Source organism: Theobroma cacao, chromosome 3 (assembly GCF_053813885.1).
Source record: "Theobroma cacao isolate CCN51 chromosome 3, ASM5381388v1, whole genome shotgun sequence".
Classification (NCBI taxonomy): Eukaryota; Viridiplantae; Streptophyta; class Magnoliopsida; order Malvales; family Malvaceae; genus Theobroma; species Theobroma cacao.
The window spans coordinates 31,344,631-31,366,315 of record NC_142641.1 but is presented as its reverse complement, the minus strand read 5'-3'; the positions used below and the strand labels follow the sequence as shown (position 1 = coordinate 31,366,315).

The 21,685-nt window shown below is 33.2% G+C and overlaps 3 protein-coding genes and 2 pseudogenes across 7 annotated transcripts; 2 read left to right on the top strand and 3 right to left on the bottom strand.

Annotated features, from left to right (window-relative positions):
• Positions 1 to 5,143: 5,143 nt before the first annotated feature.
• On the top strand, positions 5,144 to 6,874 carry LOC18604675 (large ribosomal subunit protein eL34). 2 transcript variants are annotated; one of them, XM_088805051.1, is made up of 4 exons: positions 5,144 to 5,321; positions 5,444 to 5,523; positions 6,352 to 6,461; positions 6,551 to 6,722. In XM_088805051.1, the coding sequence occupies exons 1-4, from the start codon at positions 5,243 to 5,245 to the stop codon at positions 6,591 to 6,593; spliced, it is 312 nt and encodes a 103-aa protein (XP_088661177.1). In that variant the 5' UTR covers positions 5,144 to 5,242; the 3' UTR covers positions 6,594 to 6,722. The 2 variants fall into 2 exon arrangements, with proteins under 2 accessions (XP_088661177.1, XP_088661176.1); XM_088805050.1 differs by having other exon boundaries at positions 5,151 to 5,321; positions 6,636 to 6,874.
• Positions 6,875 to 7,100: 226 nt separating this feature from the next.
• Positions 7,101 to 8,318, bottom strand: LOC18604674 (glutathione S-transferase U10-like). The gene is made up of 2 exons (XM_018117235.2): positions 7,998 to 8,318; positions 7,101 to 7,665 (listed from the first exon to the last, which is right to left on the bottom strand). Exons 1-2 carry the CDS (start codon positions 8,316 to 8,318, stop codon positions 7,321 to 7,323), a joined length of 666 nt encoding a protein of 221 aa, XP_017972724.2. The 3' UTR covers positions 7,101 to 7,320.
• A 564-nt stretch (positions 8,319 to 8,882) lies between these two features.
• On the bottom strand, positions 8,883 to 10,850 carry LOC18604673 (glutathione S-transferase U9 pseudogene; annotated as a pseudogene).
• A 488-nt stretch (positions 10,851 to 11,338) lies between these two features.
• Positions 11,339 to 12,436, bottom strand: LOC18604672 (glutathione S-transferase U9-like). Its single transcript, XM_007037269.3, has 2 exons — positions 12,017 to 12,436; positions 11,339 to 11,931 (listed from the first exon to the last, which is right to left on the bottom strand). Exons 1-2 carry the CDS (start codon positions 12,335 to 12,337, stop codon positions 11,551 to 11,553), a joined length of 702 nt encoding a protein of 233 aa, XP_007037331.3. The 5' UTR covers positions 12,338 to 12,436; the 3' UTR covers positions 11,339 to 11,550.
• Positions 12,437 to 13,365: 929 nt separating this feature from the next.
• LOC18604671 (eukaryotic peptide chain release factor subunit 1-3 pseudogene) lies at positions 13,366 to 16,794 on the top strand (annotated as a pseudogene). 3 transcript variants are annotated; one of them, XR_016025560.1, is made up of 3 exons: positions 13,366 to 13,595; positions 14,740 to 16,188; positions 16,408 to 16,794. The product of XR_016025560.1 is annotated as a eukaryotic peptide chain release factor subunit 1-3 pseudogene, transcript variant X2 (transcript). The 3 variants fall into 3 exon arrangements; XR_016025561.1 differs by having other exon boundaries at positions 13,367 to 13,595; positions 14,696 to 16,188; positions 16,411 to 16,794; XR_016025559.1 differs by having other exon boundaries at positions 13,368 to 13,595; positions 14,696 to 16,188.
• The last annotated feature ends 4,891 nt before the right edge of the window (positions 16,795 to 21,685 follow it).

Below are 21,685 nucleotides of genomic sequence, written 5' to 3'. Positions count from 1 at the left end.
AGTCTAATTCAAAAATGATTTTTATAATAATTTTAATTATTTTCATCTAATTTTTGACATGATTTGAAAACAATAGCTTTTAAATAATTTTAGACAAATCACTAGTTTTCTCTATGCAAAATTAGCATTTATCTCGCCATTTCCATTTTTGTCTCTTACCGAATACTATTTATCTCGTCATTAAACTATCTCTCACAATCCCACAGAGAAGAAATGGCATCAAGATATGTATTTTGAGGTTTATATTCATAAAATTGAATCTTAGAGTTGAAAGGTTAAAATTGATTAGACATATTTGTTAATTAGATATTTGTATGACTTTGGCAACTTAAACTTAGTTACGAGTAGGCAAATCAATTAGTTATTAGGCATTGCGTTACTAATTTTTAAGCATTAAGTCACTAGTTTGTAGGCATTGCAAGATTGGTATTTAAACATTGTGATTTAGGCATTGCGCGATTGGATTTTAGGCATTATGTGATTGATTTTTAAGTATTGTAAGACTGAATTTTGGGCTTTTTGTGAGTGGGTTGTAAGCATTACGTGACTGATTTTTAGGCATAAGGAGATGTAGGTATTTCGATAGATCGCGTGATTGATTTTTAGACATTCCGTGACTAGGTTGTATGGATTGCATGACTAAGACGAAGGGATTGTAAGATTGATTTTAAGCATTACGTGAAAGGTTTGTTAGGTATTGCGTGACTAGTTCATTGAAGCTTATGATTACAAATTTTTTATATATATAAATTAATTGATTGTGGCACTTATTTTTTGTTAAATTTCAGTGGCATGTCAATGTGAAGCTTACGATTATGTACGATGGTCATTGGGTCGATGGCATTGTAACACCCCCAATTTTTTATGTGTGCTAAGAACGATTTATGAAATATGTGGAGTTTTGAGGACTTTGATGATATGATATGTATGATAAGTGCTTGAAAGTATATATATTGACACTTAGGCAAAACTTTGAGGAAATATGATATGGTCCCATAATTTAAGGTTTCAATCTAAGTTTGATGTTATGTTTGTGAGATTATGTGTATGGGATTAATTTAAATGAATGATTTGAGATGTGATATCAACCAAGAATAATATTGGAGTGTTAAACTTTGATTTTTGGAGTTTTTGGGAAGCCTAGAACGACCTACAAGGGTGTAAGTATCGATACATACCTCAATGTATCGACACATTCATGGAAAAATGAACAACAAAGGCCCTAGGAAGAATATTCTATCGATACATTTGAGAAAGTATCGATAGATTTGGCCAAAGATGAACATGTATCGATATATTGTCAAAATGTATCGATGCATTTGAAGCAGAAAGCACCTAAGGCTATTTTGCCCCATATGTATCAATACATTACCCCAATGTATCTATACATTCATTCGAAATTAAACCCAAATAACTCTATATCATAAAGTTATCAACCATAAACTCTACAATTGAGGTCGAATACATCTCTATGTTTGAAGTGGTAGATAAGTTATTTTGATCGAGAATTTCATGACAAAACTTGGTGTGGTTCCTAGCATTGTTAACCTAATACTATTGTATTGTAATAAAAATGGAGCCATTGCATAAGAAAAAGAGCCCAGGTCTCATCATATATCCAAACATGTATTAAGCTATTATCACTTAATCAAGGAGATCATACAAAGAGGTGATATAAAGATTGAAGGTGTTCCCATAAATAAAAATCTAACAGATCCATTCACGAAGCCTCTGTCCCAATAGAAAAATGATCATCATGGAAGACTCTAGTATTAGATACATAAGTGATTGACTTTATTGCAAATGGGAGATTGATAGTGTTATTATACCTAGCAAGTGAATTGGATTTGTTATACGAAGATACTTATTGTCATTAAGCATTTATTATTTATAAAAGGTACTTTTTACTTATTAAATCCTTATGCATGCTGATTTGCATGGAATATTACATGCTTTGCAAAAGGTATTATAAAGAATTATAATTACAATAACCTTATCGCATCAATTCATTATCCTTAAATTAGTTCCTATCGAAAGTTTTATCAAGAAACATAGATATTGATAAGACATAAAGATTGAAACATGGCTATGTTCCTTACTTAGATTAAAGCATGAGGATACTTGAATTAACATGTGAATGCTTGTTATAAGAACAATTGCACTAAACATGACCCACCATGAGAATTCCATTTAATATATCACTCAAGTGTCTATGGAGTAAGTTTTTTTGTCATAGTTATGTAAAAGATCCTTAGATTTGAGATCATGTGATTACCTTTTTTAAGGAGTGCTATACTTTGATACTATCTAAAATGGTCTTAGCCAAGGATGCTAAAAAGGGGATAGATATTAGGTATAGCATAAGATATATGAAGGTAAGACAATGATCAATATAGGATTTATCACTTTAAGTGAAATTAAAGGGAATATCCTATTATAGCTTGCTAAGTAATAACTCATGGAAGCCCTAGGCTTAGACAATTTGAGATGTTGACAAATGGTTTGTCCACAGTCTCAAGATGAGTTCAATTATTGGGATCAAGTACTAAAATGCTAAAGATAGAAAAAGAGTAGAAACTGCACCATTTTCTAAGTCTTGTTGAGATATTAGATGATGAAGGGACATTAATTACACTATGAGATTGCGTATTGAAAGATTGAGTCAAATTATTATAACTAATCTTAAGATTTGGGTGGTTATGATACATTGCTATATGCTAATCTTGATTTATAAATATGAACTGATCAATTGAGAATTGATGATGAATGCAAAGGAGTTTAATTCATCTATTTCTAGTTTGACTTGTATTATAATTTCTATTTATTGTCAACATGTTAAGAACTTGATGGGTCACAAACATTAAAGAATGTCAATTGAGAATGTGGAAAAGAGGTTAATTAAGTTTGACTTAATTGAAAAAAGTTGAGAACTTTAGGGATTTAATTAAATAGTTCAATTAGTCTTGGTAATTTTGCAATTAACATGAAGGTTAAGCAAAATCCACTGAGGTTTGGGATTAATTAATTACCTAAAATTATAAGGCTTATGCTATATTTTGTGGGGTATGACCAACAATACTAAACTACTAGAAATCATCCACAAAACCCTAAAAGCTTTTTGAGTGAAATTGCAAAGACTTTTTATCCATTAAAATAGACCTAGCTATCTTGTAACCTTGTGAGCCGTCGATCATCACTTTCAACCAACTAGGGCATTGTTTTTTTCTCTTGTTTTTTTTTTTGAGTGTGACTCATGTACTATTATTCGTTGATTGAGGTTTAAACAATGGTTGTTTGAAACCCTGTGGTTTGGTTGAGGAGATGAAACCGTGTGGATCACATTTAGCTTGAAAACTTGGTGCCTTCATCGTCAGTTGATGAACTTTGAAGTTTTTGGCTGTGTTTTGATTTCTTTCTATGAAAAGAAAGTATTGATTGCCTTCTTCTAGCTAGCACTAGACTTTGCAAGCTTGAGTAACCCCATTCTCCATTAAAGTTATTCCTAATTGGCATTCTTGTGGATCATCATCAAAGACTATATATACACTTGGATAGCTTGTGGTTTGCTGCAATCTAGCTTGGTGTAAGATGATTAAATTGTGTTAGAACCTTATAATTTTGACTCCGAGGCTTTAATGTATTGTAACCTTTATCCTTTAATTAAGATCAGTCTATGATAAATATCTAAAGTTTGATTCTGCCCCTATTTAGCTTTTATGACCTTGTTCCTCCCTTGTTGCTCCTTGCTTGATCCTTTCCCTTTTATCTCTATCTCTCTTTTCTCGCCCCTCTTTTTCCTCGTTTCTCTCTATTTCTTTTTTTTTTTCAACAAAAAAGTCAACTTCAAAGAAGGAAAAAAAAAACAGGTGCATAGATTATAATTGTTTTCGTGTGTGTAAATCATGCACTATGCTTAGAAAAATGAGAATAAGTCCGAACAAACTAGTTCATGATTATCGTGTAGGTAACCTTTAAAATTGCTTGAAGTTTGAAGCCATTTGCGCATCCTTAATTTCATATGATAGGTTGATTAATCAGATGATATAGGAGAAAGTTAGATAGGTGAAATGCATATTTAAGCAAAGTTTGAGGACATATTTCTAATGCATAATTAGCTGTTATTTGCTAAACTGAAAAATTAAGTATTCAATTTGTATTGTAAAAACTGTTTGATATGTTGTTGAGAAATTAAGTGTTAAATATAATTACTATATTATTTGATAAATGTAAGTGTTAAATGATAAAAAATTATTTATTTTACATATTTACTCTTATGCCATTATATTTTATAAACCTTTGCTAAAGTAAGATTATGATATTAGGTAATATTTTTCGTATTCATCACATTCATTGTCAATTACTATATTTTATATAAATATATTATTTATAAATAATAACTTAACTAATCATAAAAGAGTGCCCATCAAGACTTTTAGAATAACTCTATTTTTGTATTGTTCCAAATAAAATCAAATTTTTAATGGTATATTTTAATTTCAATACTACTATTAAATAAAAGGTATAATATTTAAAAAATCTCTAAATTATTGAGAAAAAATTCGAATAAGTTCTTTTTTTATTATGTTTAATTATGACTCACTTATTTTATTTTGAGTCAAATAAGTCTTTATACTTTTATTCGAAGTCAAATAAGCTATATTGTGTGGTTTGATTTAGGTAAAATATTATTTATTATTCTATGCCATTTGACATGTCAACAAGTCACAATTAATGATGTTTATGTCATGTAATATGTTAATATGTCATAATTGATGATGATATAATACGTTGACATATCATAATTGATAATAATATAACATGTGATATTTTTTACTTTCCATATTAACGTTACATCAGTGCAACGTGAATATATAATGATAAATAATATTTTGATTAATAATAATTAATTAATTAATAATTATAAAAAATTTATTTGATCTAAAATAAAAATGCAAAAATGTGATTGAATATAATAAAAGAATAAAAATTTATTTAAATTTTTAAAAAAAAATTCAAATTTTTTCGACCATAAAACCTAAATAAAATAAAGTAGCAAAGGAGACCAAATTTCAACCGTTAAAATAGAAGGTACAACAGCCGTCCGATTTAGGGCATCCTAGTCATTCCAGTTTTTAACTTGCCATCTTCGCTGCAAACAAGAGCCCTTCCAGTCTCCGCCTCCATCCACAGAGAGAGAGAGAGAGAGAGAGAGAGAGGGAGAGAATCATAAAAGTGGGAAAAAATGGTTCAACGGCTGACATACCGCACGCGCCACAGCTACGCTACCAAGTCCAACCAGCACCGTGTCGTCAAAACTCCTGGTAGATAGATACTTCAATTGTTGGTTTAATCAGTGATATATATATATATATATATGCATTTGCTTTTTTTTTTTTTAATTCTTAACTTTGCTTATTTGTGTGGGCATTGGTTGAAATTTAAGGTGGGAAACTTGTGTACCAGACCACCAAGAAGAGAGCTAGCGGACCCAAATGTCCTGTTACTGGCAAAAGAATCCAAGGGGTATGTTGTTTAATTTACTAAATGTTTTCACTTTCTTTTTAAAGAACCAATTAATTCAAGCTTGTGAGCTTTTGCATTGCATCAACATTGAACTTTTCCTATATTTTCACGTGTATAAGGAATTCAAGCTTTTTTAGTTGAATTTACCTTTATTAATGTTGAAAAAGGTTAGGGATGGGAAAAGAAAAAGAACGCTTCAGACATATAAAAAGGTTTGAATTGTTGGGGTAGTTATATTTTGGAGGAATGAGCTTGGAATGTTCATAATATGTTATGCCAATCAGTCGTTAAATACATGCAAAGGAGCATTTTTATAAACAAGTTAGTTAAATTTAGTGCTGGAAACAATTGGGGCAGCTCTTTGTAGTTTGTTTTTGTTATATAAATTGCCCTATCTCTCACAGATGCAAAACACTTTGTGAATTTTACTTTCATACTGTAAAGGAAATACCGCATCGCCAATGCAATTTTATGTCTTGTTGGGGCATTTCTCCCCCCATTATATTGTGTTTCTCCAAGATGGGGATGAAGTTTAGTTTGGGATTAAAACTTTACTTCATTTTGAATTAAACTTCTCGTGTTAGATTGCAATGTTAGCCTTTCACCTGCTCGCTTCCTCCACAGGATTGAGTTTTATTTTGCTGTTTATTTTTCTTCTGTCTTGGGGACAGGTTGAGCTTAATGTTGTTTGATTATTTTCAAAGCGCAGAAGTCATTTTGCCTTTGTTAAACTTAATTATTGTACATAATATGTGCTGATTGTGCTAGTTGACTGACTGCTTCATGTGGAAATAATCTTCCTGTTATGCAACATTGCTCTATGTGCAGATTCCTCACTTGAGACCTGCCGAATACAAGAGGTCTAGGTTACCCAGGAATAGGAGGACTGTGAACCGTGCCTATGGTGGCGTGCTATCTGGTGGTGCAGTCAGGGAGAGGTGTGCTTATATCTATTTGCCAAAATTATTAATTTTGCTATCTTATTCACACGGAAGTAACTGTTTTTTACCTTTTGATACAATGACAGATATAACTTCAAATGTGAAGTACTTGATACTGTTCTTTTGTAATATGCCAATGAATAATTCCTGGAAATTCTAATGTTTCTATAGGATCATACGGGCCTTTTTGGTTGAAGAGCAGAAGATTGTGAAGAAGGTTTTGAAGATTCAGAAGACCAAGGAAAAGCAGGCATCAAAGAGCTAAAAGATGAGACAGAAGCTTTTTCAATTTTACTTTGTTTCAATTAAATTTTGACTTGAAGAGATGATGATTGTGCGCATTATTATTGCGAGTTGTTTGTTTAAACGTGAATGAGCATTTAATTTTTTGTTGGAATCTTTACCCTCTACTCTCTGGATCGCTCCAACTCTGGTGCCATACACTCATGCCCATCAAGATAAGTTATTTGCATGCCATATTAATTAGTAACTAGTCTGATTGCTGCAATTGACTGAAATTACTGGAGGGGTGGCTTTCTTTTTCCTCTTTTTCTAGAGTTTGGTTTTTCTTTTGTTTTATATTTTGGTTGGAATGAAGTAAAGATAACCAATTAAGGTATTAGTAACTCGTAAGAATTAAGAAATAGGATTGACTCCTAATTAAGAATACATAGAACACGGGCAATACAGAAGTTGTTGTAGGAAAAAACATGTTGCCAACAGGCTTTATTCCTAGTGTAAACAAAGGTCTAAACAAGAAAAAGGAATGATTCCTCAAATTTATTTTAATTCACCAGATATTTGCAACTTTGATGGGTTATCAAGATTGTGAAGTGGAAGATTTGAGGGCATTTTGTCAAACAAATTGAAGAAGTGCCAAAAGCTTCTCATGAGGAGGGGTTGCTTCTTTCATCACAGGCACCTCGTTCGAATTTGTCACCCATGAGTATATAAACGGATGCCTTTCCGGATCTAGAATTTTTACACCAGCGGCTTCCTCTAGAGCTTTGTAGGGGCCAAATGTTGCACAAACTAGAATGTCCAGGAGCCCTAAGTTGTCATTTCGGATTCCTTGAATGCCCTCAGCGTAAAATTCTTTCATCGTTTCTTCGAATACATCCATTTGTTGAAGCAATTCAACTGTGTTTTTCTCTTGTGCTTCTGCATTGCTTGTGATAATCCAACCAATGGCCTCAAACAGCTGCATGCATAAAACGATTGGTGCAAATCTTAGTCATCGACAGTTTGACATCAGATATATCATTGCTCTTGTAATGAGGACAGTTCGGTTCCTTATTCTATTGCCAGTCTTCTTAATTTTTCTGTAGAACGTTAGAATTCACAAAGACCATGGTTCTGTTCTGCGCTAATCTATGACAAAGGTATTACAACTGCTCTTTTCTATCCTTTCTTTGTTGACATCTCTTGGTCAATAATACTTGACGATCAATTATTTTGAAAGGAAAAGAAAAGAAAATAAAAGGAAACATAGCATAGTGATATCTGGTGATTTAAGAAGCATCATTCTTTTACCTGTTGCTGAATAAAACTTGCCCAGAATCGAACTTGAGCTCTTTGATACGGATCATCAGGGAGGAGCCGAGGAGCAACTTTCCAGGTTTCGTCAATATATTCCAGGATGACAGAGGACTCAGCTATAGGGTTTCCCTTGTGGACAAGTACGGGGACCTTCTTGTGAACTGGATTGTGTCGTAGGAGCACCTGGCTCTTGTTGCTCAAGTCCTCTTCTATATACTCATAGGGTATTCCCTTAACTCTTAGGGCCACTTCCACTCTCTTAACATATGTATTAGCCCACATCCCAAGCAATTTCACTTCCTTTTCTTCCTCCATCTCTGTATCTCCCCCTTCTTCTTGTTGCTAGTGCTTGGATTTTGTGTTTATGGTGGATCCCTTAATAAATAGAATGTTTAAAGTGTCTTGGCACTTTTCAGATGGTCAAAAATTTACAAATAGATATAAAGTTTGACTTTGGATTTAAACATCTAGCATATCCATGGAATGAATTCTTTTTTCCTTCTTGGAATTGCTAATATTTTTTAACGTGAAATTTTCTAACTTCAATCCTAAGGCTATTGACCAGTCCAATGTCTTGGTTGGCACGAAAGCCATGAATTAGAGCCCTATTTGTAGGCAAAAGTGAAATATGGGGACAATCTACAAGCACATTACCATTTCTTTCTGTAAGTTTTGCTTCGAAGTCAATGGAAGCCTTCTTTTGTCTTTGAATTATGTTAACCGACTACCTGTGTCCCCATTAAAGAAGCAGATCATTTTGTTTGTCAGAATTGAAGCTCAAAGTTTCTGGCTAAAATTAGCATGGGAAAACCACAGTTGATCTATGTTCTTGTAAACCGCCCCTCTTGTCAAAATCAATGTAACAAAAAAAAAAAAAAATCAGTTAACCTTCCTAAGAAAATTTATTATTGAAACCAATATTTTGGTACACATGTAGAGGTGAAAGCTCTCTGTAAAAGAAGCTAGCGAAAAGGTGGCTTAAGTTCTATTTAGTGCTGCCGATCATATAACACACATATCAAGGCCTCGAAGGCAAACACCAAATCATACTAAGCTGAAGAAGACTTGAGAGCATTCTCCCTGATAAACTTAAGAAATGCCACCAACTTGTCATGAGGAGGAGTCAACTCTTTCACTAGAGGCAGCTGGTTTATAGCTGTCACCCAGGAGAACAGTAATGTAGTCTTTTCTGGATCTACGATCTTTATGCCAAGAACTTCTTCTCGAACTTGGTGCAGTCCAAACGATGTGAAAAATACAAGGTCAAGGAGTCCCACATTTTCACTATCAATGGATGGATTACCATCTGGAAAAAACTCTTTCATTACCTCTCCCAACACCTCTAATTTCTCTAGCAGTTCCTTGATGGCTTTCTCTTGTGCTTCTCCGTCAGTTTTGATCACTGTGATCAGTGTCTGAAGCAGCTGCATTCAAGACAAATTCCTTGTATTTGCTTCATTTTACATAGCATCGTATCATTATTGTCTTATATTATGTATGCAATGAAAATCATGTAAAACAGAGCAACTCTGTTCGAGTAGTGGGTGAAGCATGAATATTGTCTAACCAATTACTGGACAAAGCTTGTCCGGAAGCGAACTCTGGCTCGTTCGTATGGATCCTCAGGAAGGAGCTGAGGGCTATTCTACCAGGTTTCATCAATATATTCCAGGATGATGAGGGATTCAGCAATTGGCTTTCCATTATGAACAAGAACAGGAACCTTCTTGTAAACAGGATTGTACTGGAGGAGCTGTGGGGTTTTGTTCCCCAAATCTTCTCCGATGTACTAGGGGGGAGCAAGATAAATTTTAAGGAGGGGACTAAAGACAAAGGAAACTGAGAGTTAAAAGTTTTTAAAACTAATATTTTGAATTTAATTAATAATTAAAAGATTTATAATGGATAATAATTTAATATAACATGTAAATAAAAAAAATAAGAAAAGAATACATACCATAGTCTTTTAGAAAAATTATGCTTTACAATATTTTCTAAATTCATATTTATCAATTATTGATTTTGTAATGAAAAAGTTAATAATGTCTTTTTCAATATAGACAACTAAATCATATGTAAGAAATTCATCATTTAGTTTGTTTTGAAATTTTATTTTCACAATTTTTATTATTGAAATGACTAATTTTATAATTACTGTAAAAACCGGAAGAGTCAAAATGTGATAAATTAATCTATCAACTAATAATAATTTTTAGACTTTTTTTATTTTTGTTAATCTCTTACACAATTCGTATTTTTATAATAATGATATAAATTAATATTTTAAATATATAATATATAAAATATTTTAAAAATTTTGAAATTAAATATTTTTCTTATATATTCTCGTAATGATAGTATTAATTAATGTTTTAAATATATAACACATTAAATATTTTAAAAATTTTTGAAGCTAAATATTTTTCTTATCTATTATGATATGAATTAATGCTACTTCCACCCTCTTAACAAAAGGGCTAGCCCACATCCCGTGTAGTGTTCTTCTCCCATCTCTCTTCTTTCAACAACTTGGCCAACTATCCCAACGAAAGGGCAAATTATCACTTTGTAGTGTCCGGTTAGATTAAGCAATATATAGAGTTTAAAGTTTAAACAATCTAGCTTTAGTTATTTGTCAACATTTTGCTAAATCAGCCATCAAGTTAAAAAATTACAAAATAGGGGAAAAAATGGTTTTTGGAGTTGTACTAAGCCACGAGTCAGAAGAGATATGATGAAAACTTGAAGAAGAGATAGTTTAAGGTATTCTAACTAGGTCATACACATTAACATATTAATCTGTAGCCCCGTTAGTGTTGAATGGACCACATGAATTACATCAGCCATGAGCTTATAACTAAGTAATGGGTCAATTCCTTCTTACTCAAGGCAATCAAGGTCAAAGAATATTTGTTTACTGGGGTTACTGAAAGTGAACGAGTTCAACTTAATTCGCAGCAACTCACCAAATCATAAAGGAGAATAACATTGTTATTGCTTCTGGCTTTTAGTGAAAAATTGAAATAACGGTTTAATGATGTGAATTTGATGAGTTAGGCAAGTATCGATCATTGGATAATAAGCAAGTTAATTGATCTCTTAATGAACCCCGTACGTTTCTGTTTTGCCTCTTTTGATGTTGTCAATGTTATTATTGTTCATCCAAAAACCCTTTTGCCTTGTTCCTGACTGCAGTCCCGTACTCGCTGACATTGAAGCTCAACCTCAAACCTCAAAGTTTCCGACTAAATTTAGCATGGAAAAATGACAGTTGATCTATGTTATTAACAATTGTGCGCCTTTAGTTGAAACCAATGTAAAAAGTGATATAAAAATTTTACTTAGCTTGTTAACAAAAATTATTATTGAAACCAAGATTTAGTTGACATGTACCAGTGATGAAGAGAGCTCTCTGTAAAAAGAAGCTACAGGAAAAGAGGCTATATTAGCTCAAGTTCTATTTGATTAAACACACATAATAAGGCCTTAAAGGCAAATTTTTGACAACAAAAGCAGGCAAACTTGGAACCATATTAATAGAAGAAGATCAAGTCGAGGAAGAAACTCTGAGGGCATTTTCTCTGACAACCTTTAGCAGGGCTACCAGCTTGTCATGAGGTGGGTATAGCTCTTTCACCAAAGGCAGCTCATTCAAGGCTTTCACCCAGCAGAATACCAATGGGTTCCTTTCTGGGTCTAATATTTTTACTCCAGAGGCTTCCTCATAAGCTTTGTAGGGACTGAATGTTGAACAAATCATAATGTCTGACAATCCTAAATTATCGCCATCAATGCTTGGAGAACCTGAACCTGTGAAGACTTCCTTCATTCCCTCTTCCAGCACCTTCATTTTCCCTTGTACTTCATCAATTGCTTTTGCTTGAATTTCCCCATCACATGTTACTACTCTAGTCATGGCCTCAAACAACTGCACTCACAAAAGATATTAGTTATTTTCTAGCTGTAGGGTTCTATATCAACGGTGTAAAGAAACAGTACTGACAATTCTTTACCTGTTGTTGAATGAAACTTGTCCAGAAGCGAACTTTAGCTCTTTCCAGTGGATCATCAGGCAAGAGCTGAGGAGCGTTTTTCCAAGTTTCATCAATGTATTCTAAAATGATAAGGGAGTCAACGACTGGTTTTTCATTGTGACCAAGTACTGGGATCTTCTTGTAAACAGGATTGGACTTGAGGAGCAGTTGACTCTTATTACTCAGATCTTCTTCTATAAACTCATAGGGTATGCCTTTAATTCTAAGGGCCAGTTCCACCCTCTTAGAATAAGGATTAGCCCCTATCCCATGCAGCTTCACTATGTTTACCTCTTCCATATTCTCCCCCTATCGGTGTTTTTTTTTTTTTTTTTTTCTATTTTGATCAAATTCCTGGCTGCAAAACTTAGAAGTAGATACTAAAATGGCTTTTATCCTAGTTCCAGCTTCTCGACCAGCTGCTTTTCCATGGTCGTATACATGACTTTGATTCAGAAAATATTTTATTCAAGGTTAATAAGAGGTGTACCCTCGCTGATGCGTAGGCTAACTTTAGACAATTGACTCCAAAATTTTCTTTCGAGTATTTTATGTATATAGACAATGCCATCCATTCTTTGTCTTCTTCTCTTCCAAATATATTCTTTTCTCTATATAAAAATGATGGACCTAAATACCTTAATAATTTAATCAGTTATCAAATTTAATTATCGATTATCTTAATTTCTTCTCAAACAAAAATGCCTACTCCAAATCTGATTATTAAAATCCATTTAATTAGTTATACTAATAAGTATATATCACTATATCTAAGTTGACATAGATCAATAACAAATTTTCTCACTTTTTCTTTTTTTTTTTTTTCATTTGCTGTAATAATCAGTATCTCCTATTGAATTTTTATAGTTATATGATAAATATTATTACAAATAAAATTAGATGAATTTATATTCTCAAAAATAAGAAAAAATCTTTACTATTTTTAAGAACGACCAAAACTAGTTATATTTTCAAGCGTTGTAGGATATAATATTTAAAAACAGGAATAAAATAAAAATTAACGATCATAATTTTATAAGACATATTTGAGTTTTCAAAAATTGATGAAAAAGTATCAAGTATTTGATTCAGATTGATAATTTCATAATTAAAAAAAATTTAAATTAACTTTTTTCTAAAATAAAAAAATTATGAAAGCTTCATATAATACACTTTTTTTATTTGATTTTTAATTGTTGTTAACAAATAAACTCTATAAAGACTCCAATTGAATATAACATAAAAAAAAATACAACATTTTCTTACATAAATAGTTAAATTTTAATTCATGATGTCAAATCTAAACCCTAGCCGCGTTGGAAATTTGGTATGGACTTTGGGGTTGAGACGAATTTCCTGTCTCAGGGCGCAATTGCAATAGCTGTAGTAGTACTACATACATATATATATATATATATATAAGCTGCCTTTGTTGTCTCTCGCTCTTGCTCTCAACATAAGAATTGAGAGAATAGAATAGAATATTATTAGTATTATTATCGGACTGCACTCACAAGCAAACAAATTCCAGCCTCTTCTTCCAGGCGATTACCCTCAGGTTTCTCTCTCTCTCTCTCTCTCTCTCTCTTAGTTTAATTCTATCTATATTCAAAGCGTGCTTTGGATTTTGCTTCTCCTATTTGATCTCGGTCTGATTTCTGATTCCATCATTTATCCAAGACGAAGCGACTTCGGGGATTAAGTATAAAATTATATCCCTCAATTTCTAAATATTTTTTCGATTTAATACGATTGCTTCGAATTTCAGTTGTATTCTTCATTTTCGTTTTGAAAAATTGGTCTTTAACATAAGACAGCTTATTCTTTACGAGTAACAAGAATAGATTTTTAAATATTTTCTAGTATTATTATATATATTTTGGCGAATATCTATTACAATATAATATAATATATTAAAAAGAAATCTGTTAATATTATTTTTTTTTGGGAGCGATTAAAATAGTATGTTAGCAGGAAAGGAATCTACAAAAATATCTTGCTAAGAAGCCTTTTTGAAGTATTTCTTCCTGTTTTTATATTAATTTAAGGTAACATCTTTGCAACTTTTTTCCGATATGTTTGGATTTTCTATAAAATCAATAAAAGATATTTACGTGTGTATTAGTACATGCTTTGATGGCTACTTTAAATGATTAATTAAGATCTCGTTTGTTAGTATTACCAATTACTATGCGCCGCGTGTTTTTTCTTCTTTTTTTTTTTTTTCATTTTTTTGGCCTCCTGGCTTTTCAGTTTATTTGAAGTTGCTTTTGGCACTTTTATATCTAAAAAAAAGGTGATTCTTTTCCTGTTATTATTACTAGATTTGTGATGGCTCTTTGAAGAATTACTAGACTAGACAATAGTATTTTTTCTCGATTTCTTTAGGTTATTCGATCTTGCTTTTGTTAGTACAACGAAGCTAGATGTGTTGCAAGTGAAGGTACAAAGATGTGGTTATGATAAGGCCTATGATTGATACATACTTGCTTTTTCTTTGGCAGTTTATGATATTTTATTTGTTAATATTCATGTTCTTATGGGTCTTTTGTTTGATTGGTTTATTATCTTGAGAAAAGTTCCCGGTCTAACATGCCCTTAGTGCTAGATTTGAATACTTTTGAGTTATAGTTTGTTAATGTTTTACTGCCTTTTTAGGTAATTTTATTGCTTCCATTTTCTGCAATTATTACTTTACCTAGCAATGGCAGACGGCCACGAGACCGATAAAAATATTGAGATATGGAAGATCAAGAAGCTGATTAAAGCACTTGAAGCTGCTAAAGGCAATGGAACCAGCATGATATCCCTCATAATGCCTCCGCGCGATCAAGTATCTAGGGTTACGAAGATGTTGGGAGATGAATTTGGAACTGCTTCAAATATCAAAAGCAGAGTCAACCGTCAATCTGTGTTGGGTGCAATCACTTCTGCTCAGCAGAGGCTCAAACTTTATAGTAAGGTTCCTCCCAATGGACTTGTGCTCTACACAGGAACAATTGTGACTGAAGAAGGGAAGGAGAAGAAAGTCACAATTGATTTTGAGCCTTTCAAGCCTATAAATGCATCACTCTATCTCTGTGACAACAAGTTTCACACGGAAGCACTGAATGAACTTTTGGAATCAGATGATAAGTTTGGTTTTATTGTAATGGATGGTAATGGAACTCTTTTTGGAACATTAAGTGGTAATACCAGAGAGGTTCTTCATAAGTTCAGTGTTGATCTTCCAAAGAAGCATGGGAGAGGAGGACAATCAGCTCTTCGTTTTGCTCGACTTCGAATGGAAAAGCGGCACAACTATGTGAGGAAGACGGCTGAACTTGCCACACAGTTTTTTATCAATCCTGCCACCAGCCAGCCTAATGTTGCTGGATTAATACTGGCTGGATCAGCTGATTTCAAAACTGAGTTGAGTCAATCAGATATGTTTGATCAGCGGCTTCAGGCTAAGATTCTGAATGTGGTTGATGTCTCTTATGGAGGAGAGAATGGTTTTAACCAGGCAATTGAGCTTTCATCAGAAATCCTGTCGAATGTGAAATTCATACAGGAGAAGCGCTTAATAGGGAAATACTTTGAAGAAATCAGTCAAGATACAGGGAAATATGTATTCGGTGTGGATGACACATTGAAGGCCTTGGAGATGGGAGCTGTTGAGATCCTTATTGTGTGGGAAAATTTGGACATCAATAGGTATGTGCTGAAGAACAGCAGCACTGGTGAAATTGTCATAAAACATTTGAACAAGGAGCAGGAAGCTAATCAGAACAACTTCCATGATTCAGCCAGCTCTGCTGATTTGGAGGTTCAGGAGAAGATGCCACTTTTAGAGTGGTTTGCTAATGAATACAGGCGGTTTGGTTGTAATCTTGAGTTTGTTACCAACAAATCACAGGAGGGTTCTCAGTTCTGCCGGGGGTTTGGCGGGATTGGAGGCATCCTTCGATACCAGCTTGACATGAGATCATTTGATGAACTTTCTGATGATGGAGAAGTCTATGATGATTCTGAATAGCAATCAATCAACTCTACCCCATTATTGGTGCAAGATGATGGGGTTACACACAAAACTTGCACCAGCGCACGAGCTGTCACGCATAATACTGCTGCTCAGAATGCCCCAAAAGTTTCCCATACTTCTAAATAAGGTTTGGGTTTTGAACTGTTTTATTTTTACCGTGATAAAATTGTTGGTTACTTAACCAAAAAAAGCTAACTTGGCAGGTTGAATTATAGTCAATTTGTTGTAGAGTGTGTGGTGTTGTGTTTTTTGAGGCATTGTTTGGTCATTTGAATGTGTGCGTTGTACAACTGCTCCTCCCTTCCCCTTTTTAGTTCCATACTAAATGCCATTATCTGATTTACAGCAGGCTTTACGTGGTGATGTTGCATGGGTGGAATGATGGGAGCAGCTAAAATGGTTTGGAGGCATAGCTGGAAAGATTCTTTAAACTTGCTGGGAATTGGATGGAGCTTCCTTTCTATTGTCTTGGACCAGGGCCTTGCATATATTAAATCTGGAGCTTGTTATTCGTATGTTTGTGGTTTAACATTGCCTTGGTTACAAGGCTGTGGTTGTCCGGAGCTATTAGGATAGTGTTATGCCCTACTTGGCTTTGGTTGAAAGACTGGCTTGCCTTATTTTATGCTGCGAGTAGCTTATCTCCTGGACGTTGTAATTTGTGGCTGCCTGGTATAAGAAGTCTATCTTATCCTAAGTAGTAACAAGCTAATATATGGTTTATCCCCCACTATAGAGGATTGCTGCCCCAAATTTAAACTACAGATCTTAATATTCATATTTTCTTGCTAATAGAATAGAATCACATTTTCTTAAATAATGAAATAAAATTAAAGTTAAGCAAATTAAATATATTGAGAGTAATTATTTATAAACTGCATAATTTTTATCATAAGCAAATTGAGATATAATTGATAGATCGTTGCTTCTTTAAAAAATATTTATATTTTGTTGTATAACTTAACATATATTATTATTAATGGTATCGAATATTGACTTTCTCAAATTATTTCAATGATATCAGTTGAATTGTAAATAAAATCATTGTTGAAAACATAATGTTAAAAAGGAAATTATTTTATTAAAAGATTTTGATTCAATTATTAATAACAAGGATCATAATTTGTATCTAATCTTAATTATATTTATTTAAATAATTCTGTATGAGCATATTATATTTGTAAGATAGCATAAAACAAAAATTTAGGTTTTAAAATCATTCATCATATTTATGTTTTAGTAATTAACATTAATTGCATTTTTTATTTTTATTCACATTATTATATTGTTGCTCATATAATTTTTTAATATACCAATATTTTTTTTCCAATGAAATTATTATTTAACAGATTACATAACCATTTTTATTTTTTATGGACTTTTATACCCTAATTTACCAATCGTCCAAATTTTTAATTTTTTTCTTTTCCTTATTCACGCTTTTAATCAATTTTCAACAATAAAATTTAATTATTTTATAGCAAAAATTTTCAAATTTTTAAATAAAACAAAACAAAAAAAAAAGAATAATACAACAAATTCGAAAGTAAAATTACCATACAAATTTTTGGGAATGCAGTGGGAACTCTAAGAAGAAATTCATAAGAACTGTGGTGGTGTTAAAGGAAGAAGAGAGAGGTACCCAGGTCTAGAGGAATAGAGCAGGTTGAGGGTGTAGTATTATATCGTTTAAATGATACTTTTTACATGGAATGTTCGTGGTTTATGTAGAGATAAGAAGAAGAGAGTCGTTCAAACGGTGATTAGGAAAGAAAATCCTATGATTATGTCATTGAGTGGAAGAGCAGAGTGATGGGGTGTAGTGTGGAGGCTAAGGGTTTGTTAGGGGGTATTATTACCATGTGGAAGGATGATTTTTTCATTGAGGAAGAACACCTATTAAACAAAAATTTTATGCTAGCGACCAAAAGTCCATGGTCTAAATAAGTAGTGTGGTTTTATCAATGTATATACACCAAATGATGAAGGACGACAAGCGTTTTATGGGAACTATTACTAAATGAAATGCACAACAGGGACGTGTGGTGGTGTGTGGGATGTGATTTTAATTCAATAAATCAATGGAAGAAAGGATTAGGAGGACTGAGAATATTAACTCGATTTTCGCATTTGCCAACTTCATACAAGATACAGCATTGGTGGATTTCCCTATGGTGAGGGATTGTTTTACTTGGCACAGTAGACGTGCAGAGGCAACTTTCTCAAGGTTGGATAGAATTTTGATTGCTAATGAATGGTTAAATTGTTATTCGGATATATTTCAGAAATGTTTTTCCAGTTCCTTGTCTGATCATAATCTTGTAGTATTAGGAGGTGTGAATACTAATTAAGGTTCTAAACCTTTCACAGCTTGCAATTATTAGATGGAGAATGATAACTTTCACTCTTTGATAGCAGACAATTGGAGAAAGCAGTGGCTGAGACTAGTCGTGGACTTGCAGTATGGAGGGGGTTGAGAAATTTACAACTAGTTATTCAAGATTGGCATAAAAATAAGTTTAGGGAGATGGCTCAGAAAATTAAAACCTTGGAAGGAGAATTGCATAAAATGGATGTGGAATGACAGATTTCTTAGGGGAACTTTGATTTGAGAGTTGTTGTGATGAAGAAAAGAAGTGAGTTGTGAAGTCTGTATTGAATCTAAGAAGAAAAATGGAAACAAAAGTCAAGAAACAGATGGGTTTGTGAAAGTGACAGGAATACTAAATATTTTCATGCAATAACTTCTGAGATGAGAAGAAAGCATTAGAGTGGCCAGTATACATGTGAATAACCAACAAATTGATGACCCAAATCCTATTAAAAAAGAGGTTTTTAAACATGTTCAAAAGCTTTATAGTTTGATAAAAACGTTAAAACTGGAAGATATAAATTGTGGAATCCCTGTTTTTTTTGGAGAGATTATGTTTGAACTGGAATCCCCTTGTCAAGAAGATGAGGTGTGTGGGGGTTATCAAGGAGTGTGATGGGGATAAAACTTCTAGACCAGAGGAGTTTAATCTCATCTTCTTCAAATCACAGTGGCAAATAGTGAAAAAGGAAGTGATGTGCTTTATGAAAGATTTTTTTTTCATACTGTTAAACTAGGGCATGGAGTTAATGAAAGTTTTATTACATTAATTTCTAAGGTGAAAAATCGGAATAGAGTAAGAGAGTATAGGCCGATCAGTTTAGTGGAATTTGCATTTGTCAAAGGAAAGCAGATTTTGGATGCACAATTTTTGATCCAACTCGTAGTGAACTATTGACTATTGAAATGAGGAACAACTATTATCCTCTTAACTTGGCAGACACTAAACACTTGGCACTGTATAGTGAATGTGATACCTCTAGGCTTTAGAGTAGGAGGCTAGGACATGTGAATTATAATTCACTGTCATACATGTCATCTAATGAACTAGTCGAAGGATTGCCAACAATAGCAAAACCAGAAAAACACTGCAAAATATGTCACTAGAAAACCTTTTCCTAAGGTAAGTAAATGGAAGGCTACTCAGAAATTGGAGCTTATTCATACTGATATTAGTGGGCCAATGAAAATTCCCTTTTTGAATGGAAGTAGATACTATATTTTGTTCATAGATGATCTTACCAATTATTGTTGGGTATATTTCCTGAAGGTGAAGTCAAATGCCTTAATGCAATTCATGAAGTTTAAGGGACTTGCAGAAAACTTTGCAAGCTTGAGTATAAAAACAGTAAGAAGTGATAATGGCACAAAATACACTTCAACTGAATTTGAGAGTTTTTTAACCACTTTTGGAGTTCAACATAAGCTCACAGTAACATATAACCCTCAGCAGAATGGCAAGTCAGAAAAGAAGAATAGAACAATGGGAGAAATGGAAAGATGCCTGCTATATATCAAATGAACTTACCCAAGAAATTCTAGGCAGAAGCTATGAATACAGCCAACTACTTGCTTAATAAAGCATATACAATGGTGCTGAGTTAAAAAAACCCCTTATGAGATGTGGTTTGGGCATAAACCAACTATCTCACATGCCAAGGTGCCTGAAGAAAGAAGAACAAAGTTTGATTTTAAGTCAATTGTGGCTGTGTTTATTAGTTACAGTAAGGTGATTAAAGGCTACAGGCTATATAACATCGAGTCTAATAAAGTATTCATGAGTAGAGATGTGACTTTTGATGAAGGGCAAAGTTGGAATTCGAACAAAAGCACTGTAGAAAAATCAAATAAAGTGATTGTAGCTTATGAGAATCCTATGCAAGTTACTGATGATGAAGTATCTGATATTAAATATGAATCCTTAGCTGTTAAAGGAACTAGAACTTTGTAGGATATATACAACAGATGTCATGTAGCTGTAACTGAGCCTACAAATTTCACTGCAATAGTGTCAAACAAGAACTGGAGTGCTACTGTGGATGCTAAAATGAATATGATCTTGAAGAACAATACCTGGATCCTTGTTAATAGACTTACTGACCAACATGTGATTGGAGTTAAGTGGATCTTCAGAACAAAACTAAATCCAAATGGGACAATTAACAAGTACAAAGCTAAGTTAGTTGTAAAGGGTTATGCTAAAGTGTATAATGTTGATTATTTTAAAACATTTGCCCCAGGTGCCCAGTATGACACCATCAGACTACTTGTAGCACTATTTACTAAAAAAAATTAGAAGATTTTTCACCTAGATGTTAAATCAGCCTTCCTTAATGGTGTATTGTTAGAGAATATATATGTAGAACAGCCTAAAGGTATGTGAAGAAAGGCTCAGAAGGAAAAGTCTGAAAACTTCTCAAGGTTCTTTATGGATTAAAGCAGGTTCCCAGGGCCTAGCATGAGAGAATTTACCAGCATTTTAGTGATCAAGGATTTGTCAAAAGTGTGACTAAGCACACTTTATACATCAAAAAATCAAATGACACTGTGGTGTTAATTGTGGCCCTATATGTTGATGATATGCTGACAACAAGTCCTGACAAGGCGTATCTAGAAGACTTCAAGAATCAAATGTTAAGTGTGTTTGAGATGACTGATCTAGGATTAATGTCTTACTTCTTGGGAATGGAAATATTGCAATTGCCTATTCAAATTATTCTACATCAGACTAAGTATAAAGGTGACATATTAAAAAAGTTCAGAATGGAATCACGCAAAGATGTGAATATCCCACTTTTAACTGGGTGTATGTTGAGCAATGATGATGGGTCTATTAAGGCAAATGGAATGCTTTACAAGAATATCATAAGATCTTTGTTATACATGTCTGCAACAAGGCCAGACCTAATGTTCGCCACTAGTCTTTTTTCCAAATTTATGCAGTCACCTTTAATTGAGCATTTTACTACTACAAAAAGACTTCTCAGGTATGTGAAGGGTACAGTGAATTATGGTTTGGTGTATGTGAAGGATGAGAGCAGTGATTTACTAGGTTATTGTGATAGTGATTGAGCAAGGTCTATTGTTGATTCTAAAAGTACAAATGGGTTTGTTTCACATTTGGTAGTGGTGTTTTCTCCTAGAACTCTAAAAAGCAGGAGGTTGTGGCTCAGTCTTCAGCTGAAGCTGAGTATATAGTAGCAGTTGCTGCATCAAACCATGCCAAGTGGTTAAGAAAATTATTATCTGATCT

Coding starts and splice junctions, on each gene's coding strand:
- LOC18604674 (XM_018117235.2), bottom strand. CDS start 8,318: ATGGAGGAAGAAAAGGAAGTGAAATTGCTTGGGATGTGGGCTAATACA. Junction 7,666..7,997: donor CAAGTTTTATTCAGCAACAG/GTAAAAGAATGA, acceptor TTATGCATGCAG/CTGTTTGAGGCCATTGGTTG.
- LOC18604675 (XM_088805050.1), top strand. CDS start 5,243: ATGGTTCAACGGCTGACATACCGCACGCGCCACAGCTACGCTACCAAG. Junction 5,524..6,351: donor CTGGCAAAAGAATCCAAGGG/GTATGTTGTTTA, acceptor CTCTATGTGCAG/ATTCCTCACTTGAGACCTGC. Junction 6,462..6,635: donor GGTGGTGCAGTCAGGGAGAG/GTGTGCTTATAT, acceptor ATGTTTCTATAG/GATCATACGGGCCTTTTTGG.
- LOC18604672 (XM_007037269.3), bottom strand. CDS start 12,337: ATGGAAGAGGTAAACATAGTGAAGCTGCATGGGATAGGGGCTAATCCT. Junction 11,932..12,016: donor CAAGTTTCATTCAACAACAG/GTAAAGAATTGT, acceptor TTGTGAGTGCAG/TTGTTTGAGGCCATGACTAG.